The sequence below is a fragment of the Salvia splendens genome, chromosome 1, assembly GCF_004379255.2.
Source record: "Salvia splendens isolate huo1 chromosome 1, SspV2, whole genome shotgun sequence".
NCBI lineage: Eukaryota > Viridiplantae > Streptophyta > Magnoliopsida > Lamiales > Lamiaceae > Salvia > Salvia splendens.
The window spans coordinates 40,778,858-40,804,156 of NC_056032.1; the positions used below are offsets into that span (position 1 = coordinate 40,778,858).

Genomic DNA, 25,299 nt, shown 5'->3' on the forward strand with positions numbered 1-25,299 from the left:
TGGAAATCCTAATTTTAGATGGAATGGTGTATAAGTATACTAGTTTCCAAGAAATAAATTGAAGTAAATTAGGTGATAAATAAAAAATGTTTTCTGATGAGCTTCCCTTCTTCAAAAGAAAAGCATTCTCATTTATCTTCTTAAAAATGTAAATATACCTTCTTAAAAAATAAGATAAATTAAAAAGGGATAGAATGATTTTTCATGAAGAGAGAATGACTTGATCAAAGAAATTTGTGTACGCACCAACTTTTTCCAGCACTGATGTACTTTTTATTTTAATTTTTAATTATTAAGTATTTTTAAATTTTAATTTTAAAGTATTTGTAATATTTTACTGAAGTGAGTTTGTGTATATATTGTCTCATATTTTAATTTTAGAAGTAAAACAAGTAAATTAAATGTTCTAGCGTGGGGAAGAGCGTAGGGAGAGAGTGTGCATCATGGGAATTGTGGTCTGGGACAAAAATGGAAGAGATTGTATGCCCTTTAATCTGCGTGATGGATTTGTTGGCCGGTGGAAACCAAAAGAGTATGTTATTACAATTAAATGCAATGGAGCAAAAACCTCGTAAACTCTACTAAAGTTTAGAATATGTTAGATCTGTCTAATAAATATAAAATGAATTACACGCACACATCTAGGAATATAAAAGCAGATACGATATTTTACATACGTAAATGTCTATATTCCCACATTGATGCTTGGTGGCTATGGGATTGTAGTGTTATAAATCATCAAAACTGGAGATTAAGCATTGAGTTATAGGTACACTTATATCCTTGTTTACAAAGACCTCGTAAACACCCGATGCAGATCTGTACAGAAACAGCTTTGCCATGGATATAAATCTCAATTGGAGACTCGGGCGTTAGACCACCACCATTCATGAGTCATTGTCTGTTTCAGTCCTCGTTTCTTCCAATTGAAGGTTTTGAACGGAGGAGCAGATCATACGAAAGATCAAATCATCTGGAGACACCAGCCAGTTCAACATCATATACAAGCCATGAGTCCGGTGGAACATTTTCACCTGCTCCATGCTTCCCAAAACTGCACGATGAATGATAACTAAGATAAGATATGCATTACCAGAGAACAGAGATGTTGTGGACATCAGCCATGGAGAGAAAAGATATAAGTATTCATGACTTGGTAAAGTGATTCATAGCCATACCCCTTAGATGGTGGGACGATGAGCCTCCTCACATCACCAACATGCATACCTGAACATCATGCGACTTATGTGTGAAGAAAATAATATGGGGAAGTAGAAAGGAGGGAGGACTATATTTGTGTTTCAAGCATAACTACCTTCAATGCCAAGATTCCATCCATCAATAATTCCTTCATTGCCTGAGTAAAGATGGAGGGGTGATTTTATAAGAAAAATATATAGACTCAGTTTCCTATCCAGCTATCCTTATTGCAAAATAAAAAGAGACCACACTGCTCCAATTAAATAAAGTTAATACCTAAACGAAACTTGCAGGGGCTCTTGCCCACATTCGAGTCAAATATATGACCGTTCTCCTTCAAAATGGCAGTGTAAAAAATCTTGACCTGATCCGTAGTAAATTTAGGCAGAGTGGTAAGTAGTAAGATCATTAATATAACTAACAGATAAAAAATGGAGCAGCTCTAAGTGGTCAACTGACTCATATCTACCTTTTTCCCACGAGAAGCTACTTTCCCATCAGGAGGTCCATTTGCCACCTCTTCAATAACGAGTCCATTTGATAGGGTCCTGTTCTGTGTTGGTTCTGCATTTGAAGTATAGTTCTCGGATTTCACAGGCTTTATTTCTTGATGGTTCATTGTATCAGGCAATCCCATATCAGAGTCTCCATTGCCTTGATCTTTCTTCTTCTTCTTCTTCGTCTTCTTAATTTTCTTCTCCGGTTGACTAGCAGTATCCAGTAAACCAGCTTTTATGCTGATGTCACTGCAACTAGAAACTTTTTTATAAATTGACATGATTAGGTTTATATAGCCAAACGATAACTTATGTGCTCAACTATATTATGGATCTTGTGATCTTGAATGAGTCCGAAAAGGTTGCTCACCCCTACCAACATTACAACATAATATATTCTGTCCTTAATCGTATCGTTAGGAAATATTAGCATTTAGCATTCATATTGAAAGAACCACTAATGTATGTCTTGTTCAATTTTTGAAGTTTCAGTGTAAAACAAAACGAGAAAATATCATGCATCACCTCTGTGGACAATTCTGACAGAAATCCCAAAGAGAGATAATTGCGGAAAAAAATCAGAAAACAGAAAAGCAATCAAGATTCGATACTAACTTGTCAATCTGCTTTTTTTTAACTACATTTACGGCTGACACATCCTTCTTGCTGTCAGTATGTAATAAATTGTGCTCAAGGTAATCATCTTCAGCAACATTTTCTGATTTCACATCAACCTCTTCTTTACATGCCACTTCAGACTGAAGTTGTTTCCTTCTTCTCTTTGATTTCCTACATTTGTCAGAGGCCAGTTCTGGAGCCAATTGATGATCTTCAATATCCCTGCTTTGAGTATGCATTAATATAAGAAAGTTTTACCCATATCTAGGTTTTACTAGCAGGAAGAGAGTTACACCATCCAACTGTCAAATCATGTAAAAAAAATACAAGATAAAATGCTTACAGATTTTTAGAGGCTTCAACTCCATCCATTTTATCTTCTTTGTGAACATTATAACCCTCATTACTTTGATCTTTACTGGCCTTCTCTTGTTCAGCCCATTCTTTTCTTTTTTTTCTTGGTTTTTCACTGATCCAGAAATATTGGGTGTCAAGTAAGAGGCATGTTAATGGTAACTGGTAGGGAGTCTAAATATTTGCATAGCCTCTTGATAGATATACTACTAATTACTAACCGATCAAGGGAATGCATCTGGTCCTTCCCATTGTTTGCAGGTACATTCTGCTTGACAATATTGCCTTCTACACCAGTGGAAGTTGTCTTCTCAGATTTTTTACTTTTAAAAATAGATAGAAGGAAGCCATCGTCATCTTCACTGTCATCTTCAGACTCAACTACTTGGCGTTTCTTAATAAGTTGACCGCGTCGACCTTTTGCATTGTTTGGTTTGTCACTTTCTGATGCAGTCTCATCCTCTACAATAATAATTTAATAAACAGAAAATGACCATAAGGTAAAGTGAATAAGTACTGATATTTTTTAATATATTATAAACAATAAAATCCTATCTATCATTCTTACAAGAATCGAACCTTATAATTAAAAATCTATATATCACATTAACAAAGATGCAGGTGAACATCCAGTTATAAGAAACAGAAACAATAACCCTTGGGTGTATGTAGAAAATACCTTTGCTTCTTGAAACAGGGGGTGGTGAAAAACTTTGTGGTTCTTCATCATCATCAATGAAACTGTCCTCATACTCGTCGTCATCTGTTTGATAACTAGATTCCTCTGTCTGGCAATTTTGAATATCCACCCCATATGATTCTCTATTGCACATAAGTGAAGGACATACATTTCTTAACATGCAAACAAATATTCACTAGAAAAAATAAAATCAGTTTCCCACCACGAGAATCAGTGTACCTGTACAGGTGGTGTGATAAGATCACGCATTTTTAGAGAAAAAACAAATGATGATAAAGAGGACATAGTGATGGTAAATGTCTTATATCAATCACACAAAAAGGATACGAATCACTTTGATGACCGGACTGCTGATTTTGACGAATGTAATAACCAGTGAGGTAGACACTCCGAGGGCCAATAACAGAAAACACAACATCATCTGCCTCCTCAAACTCCAAATCTAAATGGCATGACTCTGTCTGGTTGGGCAGCAAAGCACAGAGCAAAACTGGACTCTTCTTACCCACATTACATTGCACTATACTTTTCTTGGTAGCATCACTAATCCCCAGAGTTGCCTAAGCAATTCAGACACCAGATACACACAATGATGAAAAATACACAGAATTTACACAAGAAGCGAAGTATGTTCCTATGATTTCTATCCTTATTTTTTTTTCTGAAAAGATTGTTTTTTTTATCTGAAAAGATTGTTTTCTTTACAGATAAAAGAACGAGCACAACCACTCAAAAGGCTAGTATTTTTTATGTTTGAAATTTCATCATAATCCAATATAATGAATTAGTATAAATTTAGACAATGTGTTGTTTCAGCTATTCAAAATTAATACCTGGGAAATCCGCAGCCTTCCTATGGCCTTCTCACAAGAATGAATAACAGGCTTTCCGGGCTTCACCTCAACACCTGAAATTCACCAACAGGTTTAGGAAAATAAATACTCCACTTTATTGAATAATTCTAATCCTTTAAATTACATTAGAACTATCGATTTTGAGCCAATGAAAAAACCATAAGATGAAATACAAGAAGAAAACAAGAAAATTTGAAGAAGAGGGGCGTTGGTAGAAGAAAGGTTCACCCCAGAAAGCCATCAGTGTTCGTAGATTTGAATTGAGCAAATTATTGTTCCCTTGCTTTTCAAACCCTAGAGAGAGGCAAAGGTTTAGGGGTTATATATGATAGGGATCTTCAAATATTTTTTCTTTTATAGTAGTGCTGAACCTGAACCGCGGGATTCATTAAATCACATTCCATCCTTCCATTTTTTTATTATTATGCTGCAATATAATTTAAATGATCGTTTAGATTTCTAAAATATCTTCATTTGCATGAATTTATTATTATGTGAATTAAATTAAATATTATGGTGAAGTAGATTTTTTAATTTGTCGATTATGAAAATAGCATGATTCCGACTATATATATGATGTGATTACCGTTTGTGTTATGTTGATAGTTCGCAACTATCTTTAATTAATGCAACGTTAATACTATAATTTAATTTTATCCCTATGATGATGCTCAACCTTCCAATTTTTAAGTTAATAGATGACATTTAGCTTTAGTTTTGTATTAAGAATTTAAGAATGTGGTCTCACCCTAATGCAATCACATATAAGTGGCCGAGATTTAAGGAAAATGCGGATCATTGCAGTTTCATTTTTTAAATCAAAAGATGACATTTATGATTCATAAATATATGATCAAATTTTCAAAAGTAATGCAAGCCAATGATTAAATAAGAGGAGAAATGAAAAAAATAAAGAATATAAAAGAAAAAATTACCAGTTTTAATGAACCGTGTTGTTTTGATTATTGTTAAAAGACGACAATTTGTGCATAGATGAGACAATTGAGAAAAATTGAAACTTCGTGATTTAATATTCCAATTTCAAAATTCATATGACGAACCGGAATTTGACCAAACTTCGTGATTTAAATGACTATTAACCATTTTGTTTTTCTAATAAGGTAAGTCTTATTTCCACTAATAACACTTCAATCATTACAATTTTACATTAAAACTTATTTTGTTATCTAAAGAGCTATCACAAGTTAATCATATATGGATTATCATATACTAATAATTATTCATAGCAACCAAAAGTCATATAATAAGACTATTTTTGTGGGCATAAGTACTATATGTCGGTTTTTAATTGTCTCATTTAAAATTGATATGAATTTTAGAATTAAAGGGACATGAATGAAAAAATTAAAGAGACGTGAATGAAAAAAGCGTAAAATATAAATTGTACATTTATATACTCCTATTATTTTTATAAAGAAATGTGAGGCTTATTTTCTAAATTTAGTAAGGTTGCATTTAATAACAACGAATTAACATGATGAGTGGTTATAACCGCCTATTTTATGTGTTTGGTAAGTGAGGTTTATTTTCTCTTCGGACCGGGTGGAAGCCCCCGTCCAAATATGATTTGCTTAGCTGATCAAATAAATTAGGTCTTATTAGGTCTGTCAAAATGGATATCGGGTATCTGGATATCGGGTATTCAATACCCGATATCCAAACCCGAAAAAGTCAGGTAATTGGATACGCGAAATCTGAAAAATCGGGTTTCGGATCGGGATCGAGTATTGAGAATTTTGGATTTTCGAATATTGGGTTACCCGGTACCCGATCGGGTATACCCGAATTACCCGATTTTTTTTTAAAATTAATAAATAATGTATTTATTCTAATTTGCGTAATAGTGGTTGGGGAAGTGAGGATATTTTTACTTATTTACAATCCCAAGTACCCAACTGTCCACTTTATATTCTAATTTTTAACTGCTCGTAATCATAGGGTTTTAAAATAATGTATTAATTCTAATTTTTAAAAATTTAAGTAATTAAATATTAGGATAATTGTGATAGGTAACTTATGAATTTTGTATTTCTAAATGTTTGTAGTTATTTTCTCTTAAATACTACTTCAAGTTTGTATTAATGCGAACTACATGTTTGTATTTCTAAAAGTTTGTAGTTAATATTTAAAAAAATCAAAATCGAAATTGAAATTGGGATTGGATACCCGATTATTCGGGACTGGATACATGAGTCGGGTATCCGGGTACCCGAAATCAAAATCGGATCGGATATCGGGTACTAGATTTTGGGAAATTCGGGATCGGGTACCCGAAATTTTCGGATCGGATATACGCGGATACCCTATTTGACAGGCCTAGATGCTATCATCTTAAATATGATGATCTATTAAAAATATAAATTAGCATTATTAATTGAAAAAAATATTACTCCATATTAGTCGTTCTCTCTTCAGTGTTTTCTCATATTATTGTCCTTGGTTTCCATAGTTGGATATTGACAAATAGTAAGGGCGTCCACTATGGGTAGGACGCGGCTATAGCCGCGTCTGGGGGCGGTGGGCGGGCGGCTATAGTGGGGAAGGTGGGCGGACAACTTTTGGGGGCTATTGGGGCGGCGGACGCGGGATAGCCGCATTCGGGGCGAGGACACGGCGGTGAAAATGTAGAATTTTGTATTTGGAATTTGGGGGCTATTGGAGGTGTCCACTAGAGTGGCGGAAATAGAATTTTGGGGCTATGGCCAACAAAATTGGGGCTATGGACAAAAACTGGGGCGGGGCTATTGGGCGTGTCCGCCTTATAGTGGATACCCTAACAGTTAAAACTTATTTATATTTAAACGTGGCAACCAGCCCGTCTAGCTCAGTTGGTAGAGCGCAAGGCTCTTAACCTTGTTGTCGTGGGTTCGAGCCCCACGGTGGGCGTGGATTTCTTTTTTATATTTCTGTTTATAGAAGTTTCAAGAAGTCTTGAGTTGGATGAAACGAGAAGTTGGGGATTACTACTATTATTTAGGAGTAGATAAGTCTAGTTAAATTAATTAAGATTTAATTCTATCTCAATTATAGGTTAGTTAAAGTATATCTCCTATGATTTACGTTAGTTATAAGGAGATTTATTAGATGTCTTGTGAATATTTTATTCCTTAATTTATGTTGGTGATAGAATTGGAAGATTCACCTTAGTAGATATATTAGTTTTCGGTTTATTTACATATTAGAATTAGGAGTTATCTTAGATTAGTTATTTATTAGTAGCTATCTCATTAGTAGGATATGTTAAGATTTTACTCTATTATTTTGTCTATAAAAGGCGTGTAGTATACGAGAGTAAGGGGAAGTTTTTGTGATGAATAATATTTTGTGATTTAGAGTCTTTGATTCTTCTTCTTCGTCTTGAATTTTCTTGTAGCAAAGTGCTCGTTTATTCAAGGCATTTATCGATTGATAAATCGAACGTTCATATTCGATTGTGGCGTCATTCATTCCACTCTCACCACAATTTTCACGTCGAGTTCACATCCATCATATTATAATTATCTTCTCAAATATCCATATTGTAAAATTGTAGGAATGTCATGGCCACAACGAGTTCTTGCAACTTTCATCCATATTTCGAGGCATGTTTGTGTTATTGATGTTACAAGTCTAGGGGTGTCATGTCGGAGCCCTTTTGCGACCGATATCGCAGGCCATATGGTCGATGAGAAGCTAATTTGTTCGGAGAGGTGTTGCGAGGTCTTGGCGAGCCAGCGAGGCTCACATCACATATTGTTGTGTCATATCGAGTTACTCTTAAATTTGAACATATCAGATTATACATGTAATAATTACTCCCTTTGTCCCAAGGAAGATGACCCCTTCCTTGGGCGGCACGAGATTTTATGAACTTTTATTTTGTGTGTTAGGAGAGAGTAAAGTAAGAGAGAGGGAATAAAGTAGAGATAAATAAGTTTCTACTTTTAGTAATGAGTCATCTTGGATGGAACAAGCTAAAAAGGAAAGTGGGTCATCTTTAATGTGACGGAGGGAGTATATCACACAACACTTATGTATCCCAATACTGGACCTACAACTATTACAAATGCAAGTTCTACATCTTTTCCACACGCCTCTTGTTTTATTGCAAAATATTTTGTCTTATAGCACGAGGCTCTTGAATGGTTTGCACAATTATAGACCATTTTGGGTATATACCATCAACTAAAGTACTACTCATATTATATTCATTGTCTTGAATAACATAATGAACTAGAGGAGCAATACCTTGTGTGAGATTATAGAAAAATGAGATGTATCTAACATATTGATATCGTTGTTGTTGACGGACAATCTAAAATAAGTTTGACTTGTCCAAATATCATAATCAGCTACAACTTTGAAATCATCTGTAGAATATATTTATCAGATTATTTGATAGTGTTTTTATTTGGATGTTGTAATTTAATTATTTGTTTTATGTTTTTATTTTATGTACTTTGACTTGTTATTTTTTATTTTTAGGATTTATGTATTGAGTATATTATTATTATTATTATTATTATTATTAATGTTATTCTAATTAGTGTTGTAAAGTCAATTAAATTAATTAGTCCATAATACAAATGAGTTAATTTAATTAACTAACACCAATTTATTGGAATATGTTTAATGTATTTTAAATTTGAAGTTGTGTAACTTTTATTGAATAAATAATATAGTTAATCTATTTATAAGTAAATCTTTTATTTAATTTATAAAAACTATTGATAAATGTTATGAGATTAAATGTAATTTTAAAAAAATATATAGATATAGTTGAAAGGTAAAAAAATAAATATTGATATTATTTTGGATTTGAGATTGGTGTAAATTATTAAAATAAAATTATTATTTAATGTGATATTAATTAAGAAATAAATTTAGATATATAATGTAAATGGTTGGAAATTGCCTTATGCAATGGAATAAAAAATGAATAATACTACTAGTTTATTATGTTAATTAAAAATACATGTCATATGCTGAAAAATCATTCCCCAAAAACTAATACTACTATAAAACAGTCCGGTTACAATGCAATACAGAATGCGGATATCCAGTTTCCCATTCTTTTTTTCAAATTCCTGGATTTGTTCATAATATGATAATATCTCATCCGATTCAAATATATAGAGGTAAAAAATTGGATGAATATTGAATTAAATACGACTATTTTGTAGATTATATTTGTACAATGATCCCAAAATACCTTCATATCTTAAGATCACTAATTGAAACCTTCTTATCTGATAAGAGCTTAAGTTTCTGCATGAAATGAGACAAGACAAACAAGTTGAAGTTAAAATGATCTGAAGATACTTACATGTGTGACGACACTGAAATGAAATGTGAAGAACATCACGTAATATCTATAATTGGTCGTGAGTAAATAAATCTATAGACAGATATAGATAGAAGGAAGAGGGGAATGATTATTAGAGGGAGGGGAATCCGTTGTTTACCTCAATATACTGAGCTGGATCATCAAAGCTAGTTGCACCAAGGATTACTTCCCTCCTTAATTTCGCAGTAAGCTTATGGCAAATCCGAAGCTGCAGAGAACACCAATGATTAAGTTTCAGATCTATGTTCTGGAAATGGAACAGTCCAACAGTTTTTACCTCGGATCTAGTTGCCCCGCCGATTATGAAAACAAAAATGCGCTGCCCCATCTTCTTGACGGGTACAGTGTTTAAGACCAAATCGCTGGACAAAAAATGCTATCATAAGTTGTGCAGTGCAGGATAAGTGATGATCGATCATCGAAGTAAACAAGCAATCAAAACCTTCATATGAAAACCAACAGAATATGATATAAAGAAAAGAGTGGTTACTTTGAACTTCCATCATCAGAAAAGCGTGACCTAGCCCATGTCGCAGTACGTCTTGATCTCATAGAATGTGGAGTGGTTGATTGACCTTCTCTTATTGATGCAACCTGCGCCCTTCCGTTAGTCCTTTGTGACGTAGTACTAAAAGGTTCTGTAGGATTGTTCATGCAATGGTACTCGTCTTTTGGCAGTTCTCCTTTATTTAGCTTTTCAATTAGCTCCTGAGAGAAAAACAAAGTTAATAAAATAAAACCTATCTGGATGGACTTTTTGAAAATAAGGTTCCTTGTATCGACTAAACAAATATCAGAAGCTTTGCAGTTCAACCAAACCTCTATCATGGGATAAAACCGAAATAGGTCCCATATCGCTTCCTCTCCTGTTCGATCCTTCCTTACCATGGATTTCCTCTGATATGAAAAAAAGCACTTCTTAATTTTTATCCTAACTTGATTCCAATGTCATAAAAATTGTAGTTCGGTAAACAAATTCACCTTCTCTGAATCAAACATAAGCGAAAAGGTCCCTTTAGAAACACTTCTTGAATCACATCCACCAATCAAGGTCATATTTTTCACAGCTTTCATGTCTGTATCAGATAATCTTGCCAACTGAAGAAGCGCGAATAGCCAGATCAGAATTTGGCTGGGGCCAGCCTATTGGTTGTATCACTTGGAAGCATAATTTTATAAGATCAGGCTGGTTCATTTAATGATCTCATGTTTAAAAATTTGAGACATGCCAAACGTCGAAGTAAGAAAATCTGTACTCTTGTTAACTATATTTCTCTAAACATGATGAGGTAAATGATGCTAACATTAGTTCAAGGTGCATTGGAAAAAAATACTTTGTATCTATTCTTTTGTCAAACTATTGCAATGCAATATCAAACTGCATTACAGCCCTAGTTACTTTCTCACTCTACTTCGTGGTGCTAAATTACAAAATGCTATTTTCACTGTTAGTTAAGGTAACTCTTTGAACTCCGGGATCAGGTGTAAGCCAATTAAAATTCAACACTTGATTCCTGTGCAGAATAATAGGAAATGGGAGTGGGAAACATTTTAAAACAATCCCTATATGTTTCATGCTCAGATTGGATCCGTGTAAGAAATGTACAAGGAGGGTGGAGAGAAACTTGGAAACCTGCATGAGTTTTAATGCTTTGTCCCCCTCAAAATTTTCAGGATATACAGCAGCATAGATCATCATAAGCCGCAATATGTTCTGGCTTCTTTCTTCCTGGATGGTATAAGGAAAGTTCATCTCACAGAAGAACCAAGAATACAATTGGCAGAAAATGTTCAGAATGTAGTAATCAAGATAGAACCTTGTTCTTTCTCAGAAAATTTATAACTTCTTTTGTTCCTGCATCACCAAATACAAGGTCCTGCTCAAGTTGTCCAAGTTCTCGTAGACCCATATCTCTGATAATTTTGTTAAGTTTTCCAGCAATCTGAATTCCAGAGCAAGATAGAGTAATATATTAAGTTCTTGAGACTGCACTGATTGATGATCATTAGATATTATGGAAGAATAAACAACCTCAACATGGACAGATAGTTTCTCCATCTGTTCATTATATTGTGGCAAAGCTTGAACCATTTTCTGAAGGTCTCTTGTGGAAAGCTGACTACCATCTCTACAAAAAATTAGATGATAATATAAGAAACTGATGAGGAAACAGAATCAATTTTCAAATTTTACTCTGTTCCTGTGAATATTTTTACGCATAATCCTATTGAAATTTGTTCTAGAAACTCAGTTACAAAATATGCAAATCGTGATTCCATACATCACACTTTTCTCTCTTTGTAAAATGAGCCACCGCAAAGAGTGAAAGCAGGAAGGAATCATGCACAAAATCCAAACTCATACTGTCAATTTCTGGTCCTCATTGGAGATATAATCCCGCAGGAAGCTAGTTAGTTAATGTGCCTAACAATTAACCTTGGTATAGTTCACAATGTGCTTTCACTGCATCTAGCCTGTTGAATTACAATTTTCCTAATAATTATAGAGAAAGGAGCAATGTGCTCGTGCTTGCTTTGATGTGCGGACTATTTGGCAAGAAACATTGTAAAGACTCATAGTAGATCTAGCACACGTGCATTCATAATCACAAACCTCTGTTGCAGTTGTGCTGCTTTATTGTAGGAAACAAAATTTGTCATCCTTTCATGCAATCGTTCACTTGCCTGGAAATCGTAAGGTAAGAACCATCAATAAATGACATGCCAGGATCTCATAAACTATAAGTCTTTCAATAGATGCATGCGCATGGCAAAAAAACCCATGCAAGAGTATACACCTCTGCTATATGAGTATGCCGGAGCTCAAGCCAGACGGGATCCTGATCTTCCAGTAAGACTTCCTTCTTTTTAGACGTATCACCTGATTTGCTAGGAACCTGAAATACATTCAGCGTTACCAGAAGAGTTTGCAGATTTATCATATAGCATATGGATAGAAACATGTTACCTCAGGCACATATCTGTTCCCATCCAAATTTAAAAGATCGTGACACATTGTATCATATGTCCATTCATGAATGATTGGAGCAACCTGAACAATGCAAACATACCTTAAAATCTATAAGAATTAAAAAAATGAACTGATGAATTAGCTTCCAATTACTATTAGAATGTTTAAAACACCTGATCGACTGATCTGTCTATGATTAGTAATTCACATGTTTCTTTTTGCGGGAAGTCAGGAATAGAAGATTTATATGTTGTAACAATGTTCCAAACTTCTGCAGCAAGTTTCGTTGTAACCAAGTCACCGAATGTAGTCACTGTGGTACCATCAAGCCCCTTGGCTGCTCTATAATGTACAATAGGACATTCCTGTTGTTGGTAAACATGCTATATTAGTCTATAAAATGAAGTAGACTTTTAGTAGCACAGAATGCTGATCCAAAAAAAAAGAAGATGCTGTGAAAGAATTATGAAAACAAATTGTCCCAGAAATACACAATGCAATCCATGGTACTTTAATTAATTGTAATAGATAAATATATGGAAGAGTATTCTTTTTTTTACCAACCGAATCTAACGGAATGCATCATATCAATATAATAATCACAGACAACTAGAAATCCAATACATTAAAGTCAGTCGGTAATAGTAACAATTTCTTAAAAAAACAGTAATATCTACTCATTCTTTGGTTATTGGAAACAACAGAAATTAGCTCCAAAATGAGACAAAAAAGAGGTACATAAAAACTGTTTGGACTAATAGTTCTTACATTTTTTAGAAGATAAGGGAATAGATTGAAGCATCAGGGTATGCCATAAAATATGAACTTTCGATACCTTCAATGAAGCAAAAACAGTAGCAATTCTTGTAGCCATTTCATTCAAGTATGCATCAAATCTGCGAGAATTTCCAGCATCATCACTGAAGAGTTCTTCAAGTGCTTTTTCATGATCCGTGATGAACCCCTGGCAATAAATTTTATACTGGAAACGTAAGAAGAACTGTACTACTAATGCTAAGAGAATAGAATCCCCATGAACATGTCACTGCACAAATTTAGTGTCTGATCAGTGGGATAAGCAAGCCTGGTACATTGTATATGTGGTTTAAAGAAAATAAATAATGGTTACCTGATTGTCTACACTGAAGTACTCCAAATTCATCTGCAGCTTGAAAGATCCATAAATAAATAAATGGAGTAATATATAAGGCACTTACAGTTAAATACTGACTGCTTTGCTAACCTCTCTTAATGCAGCAATACGTGGTACCACACTGGAATCGTTCTTTATGTGAGCCAAAAGGTGCTTTGGTACTGGTGAACTGAAGTATACATATGCTCTGCAGCAACAAGAACACCACAAGAAGATACAACCCATTCAGACAAGATGAATTAGTTTGACAGGGGAATATACATATATATATGTGGCATACTTCCTGTATAAAGGTTCTCTTCCTGACATATCAGACAACAACATAATGATGCTGAAAAAAATACAAAGATATGTTAGATTTGATAACGTATTTAGTTGAACAGAGTAAAACTTACAGGTTCCAGCCAACAAGCCAAAGTGATAGCATGTGGTAGAACAGAAATTATCTGATACTTATCTCTATCTTTCTCTCTACAAATCCATCTGTGTATCTATCTAGTCAGGAGAAACCATACAAACTATGTAAAGAGAAAATAAGTGAAGCTATGGTAAAGCATTCTGTTATAACAGTAGTATTCATTGAGTTGTTTCAAACAAGAGTTAATTGTATACCATTGGAAGTGTTGAAAACTAGTTATAAAATTGTCAAATGTAGACATTATAAGTGAGACACATATTACTTACATTTAATTATGAAAATTTTAATTACAAACATCAAGAAAAATATCAAATGATAACATACTTTTCCTTGGAAGGTTGAATAAAATATATAGCATCCCTTGAAGGAAATGGTTGTCTTCTTTTATAAAGGTCTTCCACCACTGATAAAAGGAGTAGATAGATAGATCATTATTAAGATTAAGCTAAAAACTGTACAAATGTTTGTATAAAAGTATCTTATCAAAAGTGTGCATATTACTTCACTACTCACTCAATAAAACTACTATATTACATCAGGACTGCGGTATACTGAGGTATGAAAAACTTAAAACGTGAAAGTAGAGCTCTCTGGAATGAAATAAAGGTCTTGTTACCAAACTAAATTCCATAATTTGGAGTATAGAAATTCTTATAAGAAATACTCCATATACATAAAAATTTCTTACTAGTGAAGAGCAAATACAGTTGCAAAGAATTCAGAATTTTAAGAAATTCTTACATAAAATTCCTTGCTCGTTGATATCAGACATTTTGCACAAGCATGACATCACCTTTACTGTAACTTTATCCATGATGAGAACCTATGGAAAACCAGGCAGATAAGACAAGCATATTGCAAAAAAAATAGAGAGGAAGATAAAAAAAGATAGAACAACAATATATATCAGAATAACATATTGATCAAATACTATAAATTTTTATATACTAGTACAACCATTTCAGGGGCCTTTACTAAGCAACCATGATATATTAACTTTATTTCTAAATGCTACATGAAACTTTCTGGGAGATGATAAAGCCGGCAAACTAAACTTACTTCATGCAGCTGAGTGACAGATTGGAGTATAACCACTTCAGAAACTATAGCAGTGTCTTGAGAAAAGCTTCAGTTCTCAGCAAGGACAAACTACACAAATATATAACAACATATCCTTCCTATAACAGAACATCAATTGATATTCTACCAACTTGTCCCATAACATTCAGGCTTGATAAGTTCGTAGTGTTTGTTTGTTCACGCTATTCTGCTATGTCTAATTCATTTTCCCACAAAAAAAAAATTTTGAGATTAACTTGTTATGAGCAAGATAATTATGGATTTCTTGTGCTGGAATACACTGAACATGATGGCATGATTTATTTTCTAGGTAGGTTATCAGAGCCTTGAAAATGCTATGTAGGTTGTAAATAAATGAAACGAATGAAATCAAACTGATAAGTGGAGTATCAATTAACAGCAAAAAAAAGCTCAAAAAACCTGAAAGATAGTACTAATTCGTAATGAGCGAGAAATACCTTCCATGATGATCTCGAATCTCCTGATTTAGATGTTTGAAGCATTTCATATAACAATCCTAGAAGATTAAGTGAGCGATCAATCCAAATACTAGACAGAGTAAAAGAGAGAGAGAAAAAAAACTTGATCTCATTCTCCTCTATGAACAAGACAATAAAGAATTTCAACACTTAAAATTATCCAGGAGCGACAATTTTGAATGAACTCAGAGCCAAACATCTGGTTTCAGAAACTAATAATAGCGCTCTTTGATTCATCTAATTTTGGCGGGAGAGTTAGAGACTTACTATCGCGGCCGATTTGGCGGAAGGTCTTCCAATTTCCTCCGCGGGAGAAGTCGGAATCGGAAACCAGCATGCTTCGTAGCTGCACCGGCGGTGATTAAATCAACGGTCAACTTTTTGAATAATCCAATGCGTGTGTGAGAGAGAGTGGGAAACTTGGAATGGGATAAGCGTTTTACAAGAGAAGGTGGTTGTTTGTGGAGGCGCACAACATTACATCCAATGTTGATATTCTTTGATAATTTCATTTTGTTTGTTCTACAGTATAAAAAGAAACACTTTTACAGGTACAAAGATTGTAGTCAATCCCAAAGTTGTAGAAGCTTATTTTATTCGTATTTGTATTATTGGATTTAATATATTAATGTCTAAAGTTCAAAATTGGTATTCTGTATTTGCCTCCAAAAAAAATTTGGTCATACATATTAAGAGTTATAGTTTATAGCTTCAAATAGTATGTTGTGGACTTTGGTCCATAATTAATAGTTCTGCGAAAATTAATTGGCAATTATATTTTAATCAGTTTAGTGAGTTAATTATCATTCTAATTAATAAAAATAATGAGTTTATTATCATTCTTATTAAAAAGATAAAAAAAAAAATGGAGTACTAATTTTTAGAAAAATACATAATTAGATTAAAATAGTTTATATTCTTAAAAACGGAAGGAAGGAGTAACAAATAAAAGAATTAAAAGATCCTAGTGCATATCCTAATCCAACTAATGGAGAGAAGGGGGAAATATTGGAGACAAAAATAATCAGAGATGAGAAATTGCTATGAATTATTCTCTCGAAAACCTGTTATATGGTCATACATAACATGACTCAATTAACGCATACAGGAATTATATAGATATTAATTTGTAAAGTATACATAATTAGAATTTTAAGTATCTTACATTTAAATTCAATTAATTTATATTAATCAATTTAAAGTAAATTGTTATAGTTACCTACTCTTTTGCAAGTATTTAAGACAGAGTAACCTTCTCAAATTTATACATATGATATCTCATAATCAAATTAAGAATAATGATTAAACCTTTTTTTTCTAAGATTCCTTTATGCGCTCGACAAGAATACAATTTTCCATGTAATATAATAATAATGATTATTATTATTAAGTATTATTATTATTATGATGATTGGGTAGTTAAAACAGTTGAATTGAATGTGATCCTTAGCTAACGAAATCGAAGTCAAATGACATTTCACCCCAAACCATTTGTATGGAGTATCTAATTCTGGCAACAAAATATCAAGAATTCAATCTCGAACCGATGCTGTTCTCTGCAACTTCAGTTAACCCGTGGAATCCCCCCTCTCCCGCATTTGACATTGCTTCGAAATGCAAAACCCGGACAGAAATAAACCAAATCCATGCAAATCTGATCACTACAGGTCATATCCACAACCCTTCTATCACCTCAAAGATTATTCTCGATTTCGCCTTTTCTCCACACAAACCGAGTCTCGATTTTGCCAGAAATCTTTTCTTCAATTTCAATTACAGAGACCCATTTCTATGGAACGCAATTATCAAGTCGTACTCGCACGGAGATGAGCCGGAGAGTGCATTCCAGTTGTTTGTGCTAATGCTTGTGAGAGATATATTGCCGGATGAGTATTCGTTCTCGTTGGTGCTAAAATCTTGTTCTAGGTTGAGTTTATTGAGCAGAGGAATCCAGATTCATGGGCTGATGTTGAAACTCGGGTTCGGGTCTGATTTATTCCTGCAGAACTGTTTGATTTCCATGTATGTCAAATGCGGGATTGTTCAATTGGGGAGGCAGGTTTTCGACAGGATGTTAAAGGATTCCTTTTCGTACAATCTGATGATTGATGGATATGTGAAGCGCGGGATGGTGAGTTCTGCGCGAGAATTGTTTGATGCAATGCCGTCGGAGATGAAGACTTTGGTTTCTTGGAACACTATGATTAGTGGCTACTTGAAAAGAGAGAACGGATTTGAGAGTGCTATGGAATTGTTTGATAAAATGCCGCAGAGGGACTTGGTTTCTTGGAATCTCATGATTGATTGCTCCGCGAAGAGTGGGAAGATGGAGATTGCAAGTGACTTGTTTGATCGAATGCCGAAAAGGGATGTTGTGAGCTGGGCTAGTATGATTGATGGCTATGCTAAACTAGGAGATGTGGGTGCTGCAAGAGGCTATTTTGATGCCATGCCTCGACGTGATGTGGTTTCCTGCAATGCGATGATGGCTGGTTATGTTAGTAATGGATGCTATGAGGAGGCACTAAAACTGTTCCGTGACATGTTAGGGAGGGCTTCTGATTTGGCTCCGGATAGTGTTACTCTATTGGCTGCTCTTTCAGCAGCAACGCAGTTGGGATGCATCGATCAAGGCATGGGAATTCAAGGATACATGGAGGAAAACGGGTACACCACGCGTGGAAAACTAGGTGTTGCCTTAGTTGACATGTATGCAAAGTGTGGGAGCATAGAGCAAGCCATTGATGTGTTTGAGGGCATCCAAGAGAAAAGCATTGATCATTGGAATGCCATGATTGGTGGCTTGGCCATTCATGGGCTAGGCAATTTAGCTTTCGACTTATTCATGGATATGGAGAGGCTCTCTCTCGAACCAGATGACATTACATTCGTTGCAGTTCTCCATGCTTGTGGTCATTCCGGGATGATGAAGGAAGGCATGATTTGCTTCGAGGTTATGCGACGACTGCACAAGATGGTGCCAAAGGTGCAGCACTACGGCTGTATGGTCGACATACTTAGCCGAGCGGGGCACATAGAAGAGGCTGCAAAGTTTGTTGAGCAAATGCCTATTCAGCCAAATGATGTGGTTTTGAGGACTTTGCTAAGCGCTTGTTCAACTTATGAGAACTTGGACATCGGGGAGCCCCTTGCCAAGCATCTGATCGGGCTAGATTCAAACGATGCAAGTTCATACGTGCTTTTGTCGAATATGTATGCTCATTTTGGGCTTTGGGAATTAGTTAGAAAGGTAAGAAAATTGATGAAACAGAGGGAGGTAAACAAAGTTCCTGGCTGCAGCTGGCTCGAGCTCGAGGGCACGATGCACGAGTTCTTCGTTGGTAGCACATTTGATCACAAGGCAATCGATCTTGAATTAGATGGCAGCTCCTCTGCAATAAGCATGGACAGAGCCAGATTGAGTTGATGGTATGTTTCTTGTATATTCATGTAACATTTCAATAATACTAGTTGTTTGTAAATTGGCATGTTAATATTTATTAAACAGCAAATTCAAGAGAATCTCTTTATGGTTGGTTGGGGTCTCTAATTGGGGAGATAGATCTTTTTAAATCTGCAGTGTGCCATCTATTTTTAATCTAAGGGCTAGTTTGGTTTGCCCTTTATGGTTTCTCAAGAAAAGGAATGGCTCTTGTTAGTTATTCCCTTTTCATGGTAGCATAGAAATATTTCTATTGTTTGGTTTGACTTCTATGGTTTCTATAGTTAAATTCGGATGTTTGGTTTGGATTTTAGGCACTTAAGAATAGCTTGTAATACCTGAAACATCCTCATATATTTTTCTTATTTCCAATATTATCCTCATCTAACCCTAGCAATAAATTATTGAGGAGCCGCCAATATTCACAGCCTCCTCGCGACCTCTTCATCAAGATTTCGCCTCTTCGCAGGCTTGAGTATCGATTTCACTTCAATTTGTTGTAGAACCCGAGAACTTCGATTATTCCTTAATTTGTCACCCTAAATATGAATCTGGAATAGTTTTAACCACAGCTGGAATATGTAGCACAATGCTAGAAATAGTCAATTATGAGAGTTGAATGGACGAAACACAGATTATCGTTACAAATCTGAAACTGTTGAATCGAAATCCACAAGATAAATTTGTGGGCTTCAAACACGAATTTGGGATTCAAATACGCAGGTGGAAGCTTACCTTGGTCGTCGTGGGTATTTAATTCGATGTCCCAGGAGAAGTCAATGCCAATTGATTAATATGCGGAGAGAAAACGAGAGCAGACAGCGGCTTGAAACCATAAAAAGAGGTGTGAAATTTATGTGAATGAAGAAGATGGGGACATTTTGGTCATTTCAGATTTTCAATAAAGTGAACACTCCGAGCCAGAAAATGTATCTTTCAAAATTTGGGAGATACCTTAACTAATGAAATGGGCACTAATGAGGCTGGCCGAAGACATTTTTGCAGGCCATCTTGAAAGGGTATTTGACAGGACCAAGCATAAGAAAAGGTTTGTTTTTGGGCATTTAATACTCCTATTTGCCAAACCAAACTCCTCTTAAAAGCAATGAAAAAGCTTGCCAAGCTGAGAGTAAAATATACAATAGGACAAACTCATAAGAAACAAAGACAAAAATGCAGAGACACTACTATGATAATGGATCACCTTAGATTCCATTTCTTCACATTGTTTAAAACACAACCAATCTCACCACCTAAATCATGCCATGTTTAGTAGCTCAAACTCTTCTTTCCTTGAAATAACTCAATAGCCTTTCAACTTAAGTCTTGAAATCAAAATTAGACTGCAAATGATATTTGATTCACAATTAGAAGGCAATTAGTTGCATTAGCTAATCTTACAAGAGTAAGATGAGTAAAAAAAGTAGAGTAACAATAAGATCAGTGATGCAAGTTAACTAAACTGGTTTAGATACATCTCATGTGAGACACAACACAAGCAGTTGCAGACTCGGCCATGAGTCGAATTTAGTAGATTTATACCACACTCAGCAGGAGCTCGAAGGGATGTCGTTTAGCTCTTGCATTACGGCTTCAATGTCAGGCCTGTGGTTGGGAGACTCGTGGGTGCAGAGAAGAGCGACTTCCCCTAGCCTGGCAGCCTCGGACTCTTTAAACTTTCCTGCAAGATTTGCATCGATGAAGTCTTCAAATCTTGAGATCTCTGCCCCGTGGCAGTTCAGCTGCGTGATTCTACTTTTGCCGGACAGGATTTGGAATATGATCATCCCAAAGGCGTATACATCACTCTTCTCAGTGAACCTCCCTGTGGTGGTGTACTCCGGAGCAAGATACCCCATTGCAGCACTACCCTTGAGAGTCGAGAACACTATGTCGTCTGCCAACAGCTTGTGAAGGCCAGAGTCTGAGAGCAATGGGTTGTAGTGTTGGTCGATCAGCACCTTCTCCGCTGATATGTTGCTGTGCACCAATGTAGGTTTGTTATTCTGGTTCTTGTGCAAGTACTCAATGCCTGCAGATATCAATAACATCATCTTCAACAATGCGACACTCGATGATTAATCGAAGCATAGTATGCAAATATAGCAAGAAACAAGTTCAAGGTAAACTGACTGACCTTTGGCAATTCCTTTGATTATATATTTCCTGGTTGGCCAATCAAGAGCCTTCCCTGTAGTCGTGTTGAAGTAATGCAGCAAGCTCCCATTTGACACGTAGTCATACACGAGGAAGCACTCTCCTCTGCCCTTGGAGCAGCAGAAGCCTCTTAATCTCAAGAGGTTCTCGTGTTTCAGCGAGGTAAGCAACTTCAGTCCCTTGAGAAACTCGGCTTCATCAGACTTGCAGCTTATCTTCGAGATGCACTTGATTGCAACTGTCGATCCATCCCTCAGTGTCCCCTTGTAGACAGCCGAGAAGCTGCTCTTCCCCAGCAAGTTCATCTCTGAGAAGTGTTGTGTCGCAGACTCAACTTCGTCCAGGTTGAACATATAGCTCTCGAGCATCTCCTGCGAGAAGCTGCTCACATCTTGGTGCTTCGCCAGAGGATCCCAACCGTTTGAATAATCCAGGCTCATGAGAGGCGAGCCACTTCTCCTGCAAACCTCCTTCACCTGGTCAGTGCTCAAACGAGCAACACAAGAATCAGATGCACTTCCGATTATCTGCTTCTGCCTACGGTACCATGAAAATGAGAACAGCCCCGCCACAGCAATGGCAACAATGAGGCAAACCACTCCAACCACAGCAGCAGATTGAGATTTCCTCGACTGATGCCCTCCGTTGTGTTGGACATTGGCTGATTCTGGGATGTCTTTCGAAGGTAGATGACTTGAGGCAGCTCCAAAAGGCTCTGGCTGATTGGAATTTTGAGCAGAAGCAGTGCAGATTCCAAGAGAAGGAAAACTGAGCCCACACAATTGTGCATTGTTTGCGTACTGGAAACCTTCATCCAGTCTCTTCAAGGCTGAGATTCGTTACACCACAAAAACAGATTGATAATGTTATGAAATCGAAAACAAGAAAGATAATGGCACGAAGGAATGGTTGGTTACCTAGAGGGACATTGCCAGAGAGAGTATTGTTTCGAATGTCAAGAACTTTGAGCGAGGGCAGAACAGCCAATTTCAGTGGGATCGAACCAAAGAGGCTATTGAAACTCAAGTCCAACCTATTTAACATCGTCAGATCCCCCAAACTGGCAGGAATTGCACCACTCAACTGGTTGGACTGTAGAGCTAGAACACTGAGTTTCTTCAGAGAGCCAAGCCGTGTTGGAATACTGCCAGTTAACTTATTATAACAGAGTTGCAACACTGCAAGAAGAGAAACCACCATCAATGAGTAAGTTCATTATTCTTCATCACTCCCTATTAGATGTTTGATAATTGGTTCAGATCCCTTCCCCCCCCCCCCCCAAGAGAATAGCACAAATCTATTGCAAAGATGCAATAAAACTTATGTGAAGCAAATGCTAATGCATAATCATGTTTTGAAACACAAGTATATAACTGAAAGATAAATCTGAAGCAAAGCTATACTACTAAGTTTTCAGCTTTCTTGGTGCATTAGTGGAGTATATTAACAGTGTCCTATTTTCTAGAACAAAATTACATCTTTCTTCCAAGCTCAAACCCTCATCTCACCACCAATAAGGTGATAAAATGCAAGAAAAATGGATTCTTTTTAATATTTGTAGTTTCAACTAAGGTTTTATAATCGTGAAGTACAAGAGAAAACTGGCCTTGAAGATTTGCCATATCACCAATCTGAGGAGGAATATCACCAGAGAGATCATTGACATTGAGGTACAGATCTGAGAGGTTGGTCAAGTTAGCAAGGTCAGTAGGTACAACCCCATGAAGCTTGTTGAAGTGCAGGTACAAGCCAATCAAACTCTTGAGTTGGCCAATCTCAGGTAGGATTGTTCCAGATAGCCCTCTTCCTTGCAAGGTGATGTTGACCACTTGGCCATGTTCATTGCAGGCAACCCCTTCAAAAGAGGCATTGTTGCATGGGTCAGTAGCATTGGGTGACCATGATGACAGAATGAGGCCTTGAGGATCTAGTGAAGATTTGATGGTCATGAGGAGAGAGAGAGGGGTGGTGGTTGTTGTTGTTGAGGGTTGAGAGAGAGAGTGGAATGGTAGGAGCAGTGTGAGGAAGAGTGTGAAAAGGGGGAGGAAAGCCATTTTCAGGCTTCCAAGCAAAATGTGTAGTGGGAAAGTTAGTTTGGAAGAAAGCTGACCTCTGTGTTCTTTGCTAAGCCAAAGTAGTGAGCAAAGTTTGCTTTTTTATGAATTGAGGATTTTGCTAAGCCCACTAGTGTGTAAAGTTTGCTTCTTTTGGTGGAAACAAATGGAGTTGCAGAGCTCTCGCCCTCCCTCTCCTCTCCTCTCGCCTTGGTGTTGAAGAAGTGGTTCTCTCTCTAAAGAGTGGGCAGAGATACTTGTCGGTGTTACTGTTTACTGTTGGGACAAATTTGAATTTGCGGTGACCGGGAAGACCGGTAGCCTTTTTGACTTTTTTTTTACTGCAGCCTTTTTACTGTGATATACTCCTCCTAGTACTACAGTACTCCATATGTTTATTTTTCGTTGAATGGAATTGGGAGTAATTAGGTCATCAACGTTGTCCCTTATTCGTCTCTTAATCGTCTCATCTTTTCACTATTCATGGGCCCCACTATATTTTTCATTTCATCTCTTAACTAAGAGACATCACATGCAACCCTCCATCTCTTAACTGTCTATTAACCATTTCATTCCTTAACTATTCATTCAATTTCATTTTTTATTTTTATTTCCAACAAATTCAATTAATAAAAACACACTTCATTAAATAAAATAAAATTACAACTTAAAATTCTAAAAAAATAAAAAACCACATTAATAAAATCTAAAAAAAATAAAAAATAGTTGTCTAATGGCGATCATGTGCGTCTACTGATTGCCAAATTTTACCCAAATATACTCCATTAGATCTTCCTGGAGTTGGGCGTGAGCGGTAGAACCATGTGTCCTTACCCGAATAGACAACCGATCTTGCATAGACAAATGCACTCCACTGCGAGGCGGACTACTTGCGGTAGAGCTTCCCGGGGTTTCAGGGTCGAACCAATTTCCCGCCTCAGGTCCTTCGTCGGCGACAATCATGTTGTCCAAGATTATGCACGTATACATGATGTCGACCATATTCTCCATAAACCACGTACGAGCCGGGGCTTTGATAATGTTGAAGCGAGCTTGGAGAACCCCGAACGCTCTCTCCACATCCTTGCGAGCAGCCTATTGCTTCTGCGCAAAAAGAGCCTGTTTTTCGTTCACCGGCCTGTTGAACGTCTTCACGAAGGTTGGCCATTTCGGATAGATGTCGTCGGCAAGATAGTACCCCATTTTATACCGCCGGTTGTTAGCGATGAAGTTGATGGCCGGCGCTTTACCATTTAAAACTTTGGTGAAGAGGTCGGATTGGTTGAGCACGTTGACGTCGTTGTTCGATCCGGGGACCCTGAAATACGCATGCCAAATCCATAGCCGGTAGTCGGCAACGGCCTCGAGTATAACGCTGGGGTGGGTGCCTTTGTGGCCGCTCGTGTATGACCCCCTCTACGCCACAGGGCAATTCTTCCATTGTCAATGCATGCAATCGACGCTGCCAAGCATCCCGGGGAATCTGCGGTGCTTGGCTTCCGGAGAAATTCGTCGGCGTAGGCTGCCCGGACGCCTTTGCAGAAGTTCATCAAACACATTCTCTCAGTGCTTTCCCCAATGTGCAGGTATTCGTCGAACAAATCCGTTGTTTGTCCAGTAGCAAGCTGACGGATTGCTGCAGTACATTTTTGGAACGTCGTGTGACTGGGACGGCCAACTGCGTCGAACCCTTCTTGGAAGAACTCTTCTCGGGCTGCCAATGTATTTGCGATATGCAGAAATAACCATTTCCGCATGCGGAAGCGGCGACAGAAGTAGGTCTCTCCCCACACCGGGTTCTCACAGAAGTAATCGCGTACCAACCTTGCGGCGGCTTCCTCCCGGTTACGATGGATGTAAGTCCGGGATCGACGTTGAGGCGCCGCGGCTTCCTCCTCCTCCCCACGTCGATCTTCTTCTAGCGATTCTTCCATTATTCGACGCATTTGCTCTAACGGATCCATGAATGGATTAA

The 25,299-nt window shown here is 36.6% G+C and overlaps 4 protein-coding genes and 1 non-coding gene across 9 annotated transcripts; 2 read left to right on the forward strand and 3 right to left on the reverse strand.

The window, feature by feature from the left end:
• Nucleotides 1-522: 522 nt before the first annotated feature.
• LOC121751818 (peptidyl-prolyl cis-trans isomerase FKBP43-like) lies at nt 523-4,587 on the reverse strand. Of its 2 annotated transcripts, none has more exons than XM_042146619.1 (12): nt 4,452-4,587; nt 4,203-4,276; nt 3,697-3,929; nt 3,349-3,491; nt 2,891-3,131; nt 2,659-2,784; nt 2,313-2,537; nt 1,670-1,946; nt 1,477-1,564; nt 1,316-1,357; nt 1,179-1,227; nt 523-1,054 (listed from the first exon to the last, which is right to left on the reverse strand). In XM_042146619.1, exons 1-12 carry the CDS (start codon nt 4,462-4,464, stop codon nt 970-972), a joined length of 1,596 nt encoding a protein of 531 aa, XP_042002553.1. In that variant the 5' UTR covers nt 4,465-4,587; the 3' UTR covers nt 523-969. The 2 variants fall into 2 exon arrangements, with proteins under 2 accessions (XP_042002553.1, XP_042002548.1); XM_042146614.1 differs by having other exon boundaries at nt 1,670-1,952.
• A 2,470-nt stretch (nt 4,588-7,057) lies between these two features.
• TRNAK-CUU lies at nt 7,058-7,130 on the forward strand. The gene has a single exon. It is a non-coding gene; the product is annotated as a tRNA-Lys (tRNA).
• A 2,074-nt stretch (nt 7,131-9,204) lies between these two features.
• LOC121751796 (protein transport Sec1a-like) lies at nt 9,205-16,148 on the reverse strand. 4 transcript variants are annotated; one of them, XM_042146592.1, is made up of 21 exons: nt 15,939-16,148; nt 15,651-15,709; nt 14,854-14,935; nt 14,437-14,515; nt 13,975-14,025; nt 13,785-13,881; nt 13,671-13,703; nt 13,377-13,505; nt 12,715-12,906; nt 12,539-12,622; nt 12,369-12,467; nt 12,185-12,255; nt 11,603-11,699; nt 11,388-11,513; nt 11,204-11,299; nt 10,552-10,668; nt 10,390-10,467; nt 10,061-10,278; nt 9,848-9,932; nt 9,689-9,778; nt 9,205-9,491 (listed from the first exon to the last, which is right to left on the reverse strand). In XM_042146592.1, exons 1-21 carry the CDS (start codon nt 16,006-16,008, stop codon nt 9,438-9,440), a joined length of 2,007 nt encoding a protein of 668 aa, XP_042002526.1. In that variant the 5' UTR covers nt 16,009-16,148; the 3' UTR covers nt 9,205-9,437. The 4 variants fall into 4 exon arrangements, with proteins under 4 accessions (XP_042002526.1, XP_042002536.1, XP_042002542.1 ...); XM_042146602.1 differs by lacking the exons at nt 14,437-14,515; nt 15,939-16,148 and having other exon boundaries at nt 15,651-15,707; XM_042146608.1 differs by lacking the exons at nt 14,437-14,515; nt 15,651-15,709; nt 15,939-16,148 and having other exon boundaries at nt 14,906-14,935.
• Nucleotides 16,149-17,136: 988 nt separating this feature from the next.
• LOC121800376 (pentatricopeptide repeat-containing protein At2g45350, chloroplastic-like) lies at nt 17,137-19,244 on the forward strand. Its single transcript, XM_042199950.1, has one exon. The coding sequence runs from the start codon at nt 17,167-17,169 to the stop codon at nt 19,096-19,098; it is 1,932 nt and encodes a 643-aa protein (XP_042055884.1). The 5' UTR covers nt 17,137-17,166; the 3' UTR covers nt 19,099-19,244.
• Nucleotides 19,245-20,451: 1,207 nt separating this feature from the next.
• LOC121751830 (LRR receptor kinase SERK2-like) lies at nt 20,452-23,581 on the reverse strand. The gene is made up of 4 exons (XM_042146629.1): nt 22,877-23,581; nt 22,188-22,448; nt 21,251-22,099; nt 20,452-21,145 (listed from the first exon to the last, which is right to left on the reverse strand). The coding sequence occupies exons 1-4, from the start codon at nt 23,322-23,324 to the stop codon at nt 20,661-20,663; spliced, it is 2,043 nt and encodes a 680-aa protein (XP_042002563.1). The 5' UTR covers nt 23,325-23,581; the 3' UTR covers nt 20,452-20,660.
• Between the last annotated feature and the right edge of the window lie 1,718 nt (nt 23,582-25,299).